Below are 12113 nucleotides of genomic sequence, written 5' to 3' on the forward strand. Positions count from 1 at the left end.
TTGCCACAGCCCAAACTTGAAGCAGAAAACTTACTGTAAACCCGCCAGTGTGAATGTACCCTGTACGTTTACATGGGGGGGCAAACCTCCAGCTGTTTCAAAACTACAACTCCCAGCATGTACTGACAGACCGTGCATGCTGGGAGTTGTACTTTTGCAACAGCTGGAGGCACACTGGTTGGAAAACCTTCAGTTAGGTTCTGTTACCTAACTCAGTATTTTCCAACCAGTGTGCCTCCAGCTGTTGCAAAACTTCAACTCCCAGCATGTACTGATCGCCGAAAGGCATGCTGGGAGATGTAGTTATGCAACAGCTGGAGGGATCGCAACTACAACTCCCAGCATGCAGAGACAGCTGTTTGCTGTTTAGGCTTGCTGGGAGTTGCAGTTTTGCAACATCTGTAGAGCTATAGTTTAGAGACCACTGCATAGTGGTCTCCAAACTGTGGACCTCCAGATGTTGCAAAACTACAACTCCCAGCATGCCCAGACAGCAAACTGCTGTCTGGGCATGCTGGGAGTTGTAGTTTTGCAAGATCTGGAGGTGCACAGTATAGAGATCACTTTGCAGTGGTCTCAAACTGTAGACCTCCAGCTGTTGCAAAACTGCAACTCCCAGCAAGCCTAAACAGCTCTCTGGGCATGCTGGGAGTTGTAGTTTTGCAACATCTGGAGGGTTACAGTTTAGAGACCACTATAGTGGTCTCAGACTGTAGCCCTCCAGATGTTGCTAAGTAACTCACCGGCTTCCGTTGGATCCAGGGAGCTGCGTCGCGGTCCTCTTCTTCCGCCGATCGTCGCCCGCTGCCGCCGCTGATCGTCGCCGCTGCCGTGGATCTTCGGCGCCGGTCCCTGTCGGTTTCCCCGTCCTGCCCCGCCTATTGTGGGTGGGCAGGACGGGGAAACCGAAAGTAAACCCCTCCGCCCCCGATCTGCTATTGGTGGTCGCGTCTAGACCACCAATAGCAGAGATAGGAGGGGTGGCAACCCTGCCACCTCACTCCTATCGCTACAGGGGGATTGTGGGTGTCTAGGACACCCGCGATCCCCCTTCTATTCCGGGTCACCGGGTCACCATAGACCCGTATGACCCGGAATCGGCGCAAATCGCAAGTGTGAATTCACTTGCGATTTGCGCCGATCGCCGACATGGGGGGTCTAATGACCCCCCTGGGAATTTGCGCGGGGTGCCTGCTGATAGATATCAGCAGTCACCCCGGCGCGATCCCCGCCCGGCACGCCCTTGGTCCATAAGTACCAGGGAGCAAAGGCGTACCTGTACGCCCTTGGTCCTTAAGGGGTTAAAAAAGGCTATTCCTAGCCTACATACAGCCTCTCTACGGGTATAGAACACTTTGCTGTGTCCTAAAACGCATATGGAGTGTGCTGGGGTAGTGAAATATTACTGTTATTCAGAATAGCATGCAGAAAAATCTTACTGGCATCGCTCTTAGAATCACTGCCGCACAGCAGCACAATGACAGAGCCTGGTGGTGGCATCAGTGTCAGGAGACCATATAGTGACTGAATGACACAGCGTGGAGGTGTTGACAGCATGAGGACACCATATAGTGGCTGAATGACACAGCATGGACATGTTCTCAGCATGAGGACACCATATAGTGGCTGAATGGCACAGCGTGGAGGTGTTGGCAGCATGAGTAGGCACTAGGCCTTCACAATCCCTAAGATTAAAAGATGAATTAAGAAATTTAAACAAAAGATTTTAGATAGCGGGTGCTACCTATGAGAAAATTTGAAATTACCAGACCCAGGCCCAGCAGCGCCATCAGTAAACCATATATTGCCTGAATGACAAAGGCTGGAGTTGGCTGATGCATGAGTACACACTAGGGCTTCACAATCCCTCCAATAAACACAACAATTGTAGAAATTTATGAAGAAGACTTATGGATAGCGGGTGCTGCCTATGAGAAAATTTGAAATTCCCAGACCCAGGCCCAGCAGCGCCATCAATAAACCATATATTGCCTGAATGACACAGGCTGGAGTTGGCTGATGCATGAGTACGCACCAAAGCTTCACAATCCCAAATAAAAAAGACAAAAAATGTTGATGAAAAATTTTAACGGAAATTTAGGATAGCGAGTGCTCTCTATATATTACCAGAATGACGCAGCCTGGAGTTGGCTGCAGCATGAGGAGACCATTGAAATGTGTTATTTTTTTATTTGAAATTTAAATCAAAATTTGTGTCCCGGACCCCACCGTGTGGGTACAAAGGACCTAATCTCACAAGCACCCACAGGGCTCATGTGGCCGTAAGATGTAGGCGCAACGTCTCCATAGCCCTGACCGGCCATTTTTGTTTTTTGTACCTTTGTTTAAGAACAAGCGCATATCCAAGAGTCCAGAAGACTCTATAATGCAGGACAGTGGACCACCAAAAGACATTCTTCTATAAAATAATAAACAACAAAATTTGTAAAAATGTTTTTAATATTTGAAATTCCAAGACCCGGGCTCCATCTCTGTTGCATTAGTAACCCACATATTGCCTAAAGGACACAGACTGGAGCTGACTGATGCACGAGTACACACCCGTCACCCTGGCTTCACAATCCAGCCCCCCCCCCAAAATCAACAAAATTGTATAATTTTTTTTTTTAAATGTAAACCTTTGTGTAAAAACAAGCGCATAAACAGCAGTTCAGAAGACTCTATAATGCAGGACAGTGGACCACCCAAAGACTTTCTTCTCAAAAATAATAAACCACACAATGTTTGAAATAAAAAAAAAAATTATTACATATGTGTGTAAGCGCATCTGTCTCCAAAGGATCAGATCACCATAGGAGATTTTTTGCCAAAAATGATTAAGCCGAGTTAATCCCTCTCCGTATTTTATTTTATTTTCATAAAAAAAATCACACGCAACAAGCGTTCCGTTTTGTAACGGTTAGCATTCTGCAAAATTCAATTTTATTACTGATAAAATTATCAGTAAATTTAAAAATAACACTACCCAAGAGTGTTTAATTACCCCATACATTGCACCAGGAACAGTCAGGAGTAGACCTCAGCAGTACCCAAGAGGCTTTAATAACCCCTTACATTGCACAATCAATTGCGAAATCAAGCAATAACAATTGTGTTATGGCCTCAGATGTCTGGGCCGCACTAGCGCTCCACTGAACGGATTAGCGTGTCCCTGTCTTTCACCGACAGGTGCGGGTAACCCACTACCTCTCAGAAAGGTAAGCTGCCTCGAAGCAGGTGGTCTCCCTCGGGCACGTTTGTCTCCTGAATTTCCACTACTGCCACACCACGCTGACTGCCAACCGTGCTACCGCCTTGCTGACTCAAGGGCAACCTGCAACTCTCTTCACCTGATGATGATTAAGCCCCTTCTGCACCCGGCTCCCATTGGCGATAGGGATCATTTTGCCAGGAAAGAAGAATCACTATGTGCGGGTCATAAGCTAGGGTTCATTAAGTCCCTGCCCCTTGTACACACCGCATGTCTCTACTAACAATTGGATGGTTTAGTGAGGTCCTCGAATCGGCCCCGGCGGGGTAGGAGAAGGCCCTGGCAGAGCACCGAGAATTTAATGATCATTGTTGAAATTTGCATTAAGCATGTATTTAGCTACTGCTAAACTTCAAAAAATTATAGGCCTAAAGGCCTGAGGCACCAGGGAGGCAAGTAGTTCCTGAAAGACACAGAATGATTCTGGAGCAGTCATTCGCAGTACCCAAGAGGGTTTCATAACCCCTTACATTTAAACATCAATGTTGACATTTGCATGTATTTAGCTACTGCTAAACTTCAAAAAATTATAGGCCCAAGGCCAGAAGCGTCAGTTTCCCCCATATTTGGAGCATAGTTGTCCCCCAGATTAGGAGCATAGCTGTCCCCCAGATTAGGAGCATAGTTGTCCCCCAGATTAGGCAGCATAGATGTCCCCCAGATTAGGTAGCATAGATGTCCCCCAGATTAGGAGCATACTTGTCCCCCAGATTAGGCAGCATAGATGTCCCACAGATTAGGCAGCATAGATGTCCCACAGATTAGGCAGCATAGATGTCCCCCAGATTAGGAAGCATAGATGTCCCCCAGATTAGGAGCATACTTGTCCCCCAGATTAGGTATCATAGATGTCCCCCAGATTAGGAGCATACTTGTCCCCCAGATTAGGTAGCATAGTTGTCCCCCAGATTAGGAGCATAGCTGTACCCCAGATTAGGAGCATAGTTGTCCCCCAGATTAGGAAGCATAGATGTCCCCCAGATTAGGAGCATACTTGTCCCCCAGATTAGGTAGCATAGATGTCCCACAGATTAGGAGCATACTTGTCCCCCAGATTAGGTAGCATAGTTGTCCCCCAGATTAGGAGCATAGCTGTACCCCAGATTAGGAGCATAGTTGTCCCCCAGATTAGGCAGCATAGATGTCCCCCAGATTAGGAGCATAGTTGTCCCCCAGATTAGGCAGCATAGATGTCCCCCAGAATTGGAGCATAGTTGTCCCCCAGATTGACACCGCGTGCCCTACACATATGGTACGATGAAGGGCCACCGAGATTTGGACGTGCAGTGGAGGCCAAGGACACGGTGGAGGATGAGGAGGCGGCGTCGCACACTGTAACAGGACCAACTGCCTGAGAGCGAGAGTGTGGAGGAGGAAGCTGTGTGACCTGTCCAAGTTGCTGTTGTGGCTGTGCAGGAACCACATTTACCAAGTGAGCCGTAAAAGACAAGTATTGTCCCTGCCCGTAGTTACAGCTCCACACGTCGGTGCTGCCGTGCACTTTTGAACACACCGACAGGCTCAAGGACTGGCCCACCTTCTCTTGTACAAACTTATGCAGGGCTGGTACTGCCTTCTTCGCAAAGAAATGACGGCTTGGGACTCTCCACCTCGGCTCGGCACAAGCCATCAATTCTCTGAAAGGTGCAGAGTTCACCACTTGAAAAGGGAGGGACTGCAACACCAGCCACTTGGACAGGAGCAAATTCAACTTCTGCGCTGTTGGATGAGTGGGCACATACTGTTGTCTCTTGGACATGGCTTCGCCGATGGATTGTTGGCGGAATGGCTGACTAAAAGCGGGAGAAGCAGGAGCGACAGAAGGAGGGTTTGACACACAGCTCCCTTCGGCTGAGGTGGTGGAGCCTTGGCTGGATGAAGGAGGGAGCGGATGGCCACTGGGTGATGCAGCAGGCTGGACCACTACATCGGAGCCACGGTTCTCCCAGGCCGCTTTATGGTGGTGAAGCATGTGTTGACGCAGGGCCGTGGTGCCGACATTGGGACCCTGGCCACGCTTCACCTTCTGCTGACAGATCTTGCATGTGGCTACGTGAACCTCCTCCGGATGCCTTATGAAAAACTTCCACACCGCCGAGTAGCTGAATTTCCCACCCGCAGTTCACACTGATGGACTGTTACTGGCGCCGTCTCCAGGAACCCCTGTTCCACTACCTCCCGGAAAGGTAGGCTGCCGCGAAGCAGGTGGTCTCCCCCGGGCACGCTTGGCTCCTGAATTTCCACTACTGCCATCAGGCTGACTGCGAACCATGCTACCGCCTTGCTGCCTCAAGGGCAACCTGCAACTCTCTTCTCCTGATGATGATAAAGCCCCTTCTGCACCCTGCTCCCAATTGCGATCAGCTTCATCATCATCAACAGTTGTGTGCACGTCACTGATGTCCTCCTCAGGTTCCCCAACAGTGTCTGCTTCAGGACCCTGAACACTTACAACAATATCTCCCACGTCACTCTCCGCATCACTACTTGGCCGCCTAGCGGAGCAAGCGGCGCATGTCTCCTCCCCTTCTTGGCTGTCCAGTAGCTGCTGACTGTCCTCTATTAGATCGTCCTCAGTAAATAGTGGCGCTGAACCCACAGCATAAGATACTTCTCTAGGAGAGGGAACAGCATAGGACAAAGGCAATGGGAGGACACGGACTGCTCCTGGGCCATGCCAACTGAGGGTTGTGTCTGAGGAACCCACCGACTGTTGACTGGGGGTGTCAGATGTCACTTGTGATGATGTGGATAAGCGTGTTAACCAATCCACGACGGCAGATGGGTTACTGGTGGAGACATGACCGCTGGCTGATAACGGGAGCTCAGGCCTCTCGCTGTGACTCCTGCTGCCACTCGCCCCAAGTCTGCTGCCAACTCTACCTGAAGTATTTAGGCCTCTGCCACTCCTCTGTGCACGTCCTGGCACTTCTCTGCCTGACATACGTTTATGAGGGTATTACAATACACTACACTACTCTTTAAACAGTATTTGTCTAGAACAGCAGCAGGTGATTACTTATGGCTGTCCTTGAACAGTATGTAGGCCCTTGACAGATTAACAGGTACTAAATGGTACAATACTTGGATGTACCTATGCGCTATGCGCTGATGAGGGCAGTAATATGCCTAACTATTAGCAGAAAAAAACTATAAAAAAAAAAAAAAAACAGCCAGTGAATACTATTGTTTGGACTTGCACAGTATGTAGCCCCTTGACAGATTAACAGGTACAAAATGGTACAAATGCACTACAGTCCACTGAACAATCACGTATTTCTGAACAGCAGCAGGACCCAACAGTGCAGAACCACAAAAAAAATAAAAAAGTCCAGGGATTAAACCCTAAATTGCACTCTGTCACACAATTCTGAGCAGCAGAAGATTTGTGGAGAAAATAAAAATAAACTCAATTGGGCTGAAAAATTAGGAGATAAGATGCTTCAGAAAGTTCCGGCAGCTTGGAGATCTTTATGAGGCAGCTGACAGCTATCTGCCCCTCTCTGCTGCAATGCTCAATAACGTGAATAGGAGGTTTAGCAATCAATGATCCTTCTCAGTGTAACAGCACAGCACTCTGCACTCCTGCCTTTCCCTAATGCTGATGTGACTAGCAGTTGCAGTGTAACGCTGTGGTATGAGCTATTCACACACACAGTCCCGTCCTCTCCATCTGACTGCATAGATGAAATGAAGAGAGGCAAGATGGCCGCCGATTATATAGGGGCTGTGACATCACAGGGGTCAGTGAACACTGATAGGCTGCATCTCACATGTGGTTCTGGGTTAGCCCGCCTACCTTCATTCCCGCCGTTATTTCCCGCCCATCCATAATCCCCTGCCCCATGTACTCACATGTGGATCCGACCATTTTAAGTCTCCAATAGCCTGGAATGCTGTAAAATGGAGTTTAATGAAGCGATCCGCGCGATCGAATTGCGGCGATATTCACATTTGTTGCGAAACGAATTTTTCATGAAATTCGTAACGAATTCGGGTTCATCAACTTCGATTCGCTCATCTCTAGTCATGACACCCCCTGTAGGCTATTTTTGTTTCTCCACGTAGGTAGTAGCAGTCCCCTGTAAATAGCAGCAAACACCCCTGTAGGTAGTGGCAGCTTAATGTAGGTAGTAGCCCCTCTTTGGGTAGCACCCTCAACATTTTCTCACTACGGCCCCATTCTCTATAAGATCCGCCATATGACACCATGTTGTGGACAAAAGAACTGGTAAGCGGAGCGGCAAGATTTTACAGAGAAAGGGGCCATAGTGAGAAAATGTTGTGGAATACAGAACATACGTCCGGTATCAATGTTTTCATATCCCTGTTATGGTACAATACTTTTATGACTACTGTAAATATCTCTTTATGTAATTGAATGTTGCCTTTTACAAAAAAAAAACAGCCGAATCTTAGTTTAAATATGGAAAATGGGAAACATTTAAATTCAAATACTAAGCATATTAAAACATTAAAATCTCCTTCTGTTCATAAAACATTCACACAAAACACGAAACACATCAGTCATTTGTACCAAATAATAGTCAAAAGTGTTAAAATGGCTATTAAACTTCTATTCTGTCCTTGTGGACAGGTCAATTTGCTAAGGAAATCCTCACCTTTAGGCCATGATCACACAGCAGAATTTCCATGTGGAATTCTGCCAAGGAATTCTGCCAGAAATTCTGCCAAATGTACTGCACATAAGGTTCAATGAGATTTCTCTGTCCCATTCAAAATCACATTTAACTCAATGAGGCTTGAATTTTGGCAGAATTCTGTGTTTAGAGAATGCAGAATTCAACTGCACTTTTGCTGAACGTAATATCTGTGGAATTGCCGTGTGACTATAGCCTCACATTTCTATGAACCTATTATCCGTTCCCAGGCGCCTCCATCACTCTGCAATGAAGCTTGTGAACCTGGGTACAGGATGGCAAAGAGAGAAGGGGAACCTCCATGTTGTTACGACTGTGTACAGTGCACCAAGGGAGAAATGTCCAATTCAACAGGTGGGTGATACCGAACTGTATGGAAGCAACCCCCCGATCCCCTGGAAGTCATTGGGAACCCCTATAGGGTGGATAACAAGATGATGTGTAAAGATAAAAAAAGAGGAAAATATTTCTACTCACCTAGATGATACTAAGTTAAACTCCCCCCTTCGCCCTTTGTTTTCTGACTGATTCAGCACAGCAGCCTCAGCACTGATTCTAAAAGGCAGTCTCTTCCTCTCTCTTATATGTATGTGCAGGGAGTAATATATATACATAATAAAGTCCTGTGATCACAGCAGCCTCAGCACTGATTCTAGAAGGCAGCCTCTTACTCTCTCTTATATGTCTGTGCAGGGAACTATATATATAATAAAGTCCTGTGATCAAAGCAGCCTCAGCACTGATTCTAGAAGGCAGCCTCTTACTCTCTCTTATATGTCTGTGCAGGGAACTATATATATAATAAAGTCCTGTGATCAAAGCAGCCTCAGCACTGATTCTAGAAGGCAGCCTCTTACTCTCTCTTATATGTCTGTGCAGGGAACTATATATATAATAAAGTCCTGTGATCACAGCAGCCTCAGCACTGATTCTAGAAGGCAGTCTATGACTCTTGCTCTCTACAGTAAGAAAAGGAATAGAGAAGGAATGAGAAGAGAGAAGTTTAATGTAAGCTAGCAGACCTGTAGAGACAGTAACGTCCCCATAAGACATGGAGAAATTGAAAAATAGAGTGTTGGGGAGATAAGATTTACACACCTCTCTTTAAGTGTCTAAAGAACGAGGTAAATGACGAGGGACATTATGTAAGGCAGACGGAGAATGTCAGGGAGGAGGGGTCGGGGGAGTAACGTTAAAGGAGTAGTCTAGTGCAGACTATTCCAACTCGGTTGTGCCCGGGCTGAAAAAAAAAAGAAAACAAACTTTCATTCACCTTCCTGCATTCCCCTGGAGTGCCGCTACAGCTTATTGGTCCTCCAGTCCCATCTTCTTCCTATGCACAGATCATCACACGGCGCTCAGCCTATCACCGGCTGAGGCGGGGCATCGCTGTGGCCCGTGATAGGCTGAGCGCCGTGTGACAATCCACGCACAGGAAGAAGGCAGAAGAATGGACGGTGGGACCGAACAGCTGTAGCGGCGCTCCGGGGGAATGCGGAAAGTATAGATAAGTGTCTGATAATCTTATTTCCCCTTTTAGTTTGCATCTGATTGGGACATGTTTAGCTAACTGAGGATGTTTATGGGCCTATTAGAAGACCGAATTGAAAACTTTTTATGTGTTGTACATCTCGACATGTAAAGAATTGTTATGACCTAGTGAGGAATATGTTTAAGCATTATTCTTTTTTTCTGTGATACAACAGCCACACTGTTTATATATATATATATATATATATATATATATATGTTAAAATATTTGAAATGGAGATGGTAATGTAAGATGTGGGGGCTGGTTGGGACTAAAGCTCTTAGCCAGTTATATATTTTGGGGTGATAGCTAAATTGAAATACATTTTTATAATACCAGAATAATGCAATAAGGAGTGAAAAGTGATGGGAACAGGGTGTAACAGACAGCCGCATATCATCGGCAATAAAAATAAAATATGAACTAAAACTTTTTTTTAATATTATTTAAATTGCACAGTGAAAAGTGTAAAATATCGGCAGAATGTTTTTATTTTCCCATTGATCGCCCAAAAAATAAATTAAAGGTAATTTATTATGTGTAACTAAAATTATAGCAATGGAAAATACAGCTCAACGAGCCCTCATACACTTACAGAAGAATAGAAAAAGCTCTTACAACGTTCTGAAACTGAATTTTTTATGAAAAATGTTTTTATGGCACAATAAAATGTGAAAAAATACTAACTATACTATTATACATACTGTATGATAAATATGGTGAAAAAATGAAAATGAAACCAATGCAATTGAACATATTTAGTTTTTTTTCTTCTTTGCCTCTTACTGTGCAGTATAAATATTATGTGACCTTTTCTCTATCAGTCACTCTAATGGCTTTGTTAATTGTTATGCCCCTTGGATGCCATGACACCACATCCTCACCCTGTGGTATCTAATAGGTTGAACAAGATCTTTGCCTTGACCTCATGATTCTTTGTATTTACAGATGTGTCCGGTTTTTGACTCTTCTTATAGGGGGAGATTTATCAAAATCTGTGCAAAGGAGAGGTTGCCCAGTTGCCCATAGCAACCGATCCGATCGTTTCTTTCATTTTGCAGAGGCCTTGTTAAACATGAAAGAAGCGATCTGATTGGTTGCTATAGGCAACCGGGCAACTTTTCCTTTGCACAGGTTTTGATAAATCTCCCCCATAGTGATCACAATATTTCATCCACAGACTCCCGGAGCTGCTGGAAATGTTCCAGGTATGAAAACTCAAATATTGACAGGACCGGCTGTGTCCCCAAAGATGTCGATTTCCTTTCCTATGGAGAAACTTTAGGAGGAACTTTGACAATTGTCTCTTTACTATTTTCAATTGTTACAAGTGTCATCCTTGGAATATTTTGGACGTATCGAGAGACTCCAATAGTAAAAGCCAACAATCGGAAGCTCAGCTACGTTCTCCTCATCTCCATCACCCTCTGCTTCATGTGCACGCTGCTGTTCATTGGTCGGCCATCACCAATACGATGTCTTCTCAGACAAGCTGCATTTGGAGTTGTCTTCACCGTCTCTGTTTCTTCTGTATTGGCTAAAACTCTGACAGTCATCATGGCCTTCAAGGCGACCCGACCAGGGAGCAGGATGAAGAGACTCTTAGGAATGAGGTTACCTGACACATTAGTTGTCCTGTGCTCTATGGGGGAAGTGCTGCTGTCAGTCATCTGGATCATGTTCTATCCGCCATATCTAGATGCTGACACAGAGACGGACACTATTCTCTTGTTGTGTAATGAAGGGTCATCCACTTTCTTCTTTTTGGAAATTGGCTACATCGGGATGTTGGCTCTGATTTCTCTGGGGGCCGCATTTCTGGCCAAGGATTTCCCGGACCGCTTTAATGAAGCCAAGAACATCTCCTTCAGTATCCTGGTATTCAGCAGCGTGTGGGTGACATTTGTCCCCACGTATCTCAGTGTAAAGGGGAAGAACATGGTGGCGGTGGAGGTCTTTGCCATCTTGACCTCCAGTGCAGGACTATTGAGTTTTATTTTTCTCCCCAAATGTTATGTCATCCTCATAAGCCAAAACTGTTTATAAGAACTCTATCTATCTATCTATCTCATATTTATCTATCTATCTCATATCTATCTATATATCTATCTATCTATCTCATATCTATCTATCTATCTATCTATCTCATATCTATCTATATATCTATCTATCCATAAATCTTTGTACTGTACTCAAGTGAAACTTTCAAAAATGTATCCCAATACACAACCCCTCTGCTGTATCTGAACATTATGTCAACTTTTTTGTACTTATCCACTCGCTTTTCCCAAAAATATTCAAGGTACTATTCCTAGATGGTATTGATGATATTGAGCTGACATTCATTCTAAGACAAATATGCTCAGCTCATTCTTGTGTGGGATGAATCTCCTCAAAAACCCTGCTCACTCTTTATTTTTAGGTTCACATTAGAACATCATCATACATCCTATTACCCAATGGTACAATGACCCTATGCCTTTTAGGGTTTTGTCTCCAATCAGAACATAGCAGCTCTACACAAAGACAAATCTGGGACTGGTCAGGGTTTGAGTGAAATGGACAAGAACATTTTTATAATAGATAAGATCTCCACCATGGCCTATAGATAACATATAGTAAACTTATATCCTAACTATACATATACCAC

At 45.1% G+C, this 12113-nt stretch overlaps 1 protein-coding gene across 1 annotated transcript in view; it reads left to right on the forward strand.

Moving 5' to 3' along the window:
* Positions 1-11513, forward strand: part of LOC130360466 (vomeronasal type-2 receptor 26-like) — a 43774-nt gene extending 32261 nt beyond the window's left edge. The window contains exons 4-5 of the mRNA XM_056562955.1: positions 8163-8286; positions 10644-11513. Coding sequence (XP_056418930.1) covers positions 8163-8286; positions 10644-11509 — 990 coding nt within the window. The 3' untranslated portion in view covers positions 11510-11513. The remainder of the gene's footprint in view (positions 1-8162; positions 8287-10643) is intronic.
* The last annotated feature ends 600 nt before the right edge of the window (positions 11514-12113 follow it).

Source organism: Hyla sarda, chromosome 3 (genome assembly GCF_029499605.1).
Source record: "Hyla sarda isolate aHylSar1 chromosome 3, aHylSar1.hap1, whole genome shotgun sequence".
Lineage (NCBI taxonomy): Eukaryota > Metazoa > Chordata > Amphibia > Anura > Hylidae > Hyla > Hyla sarda.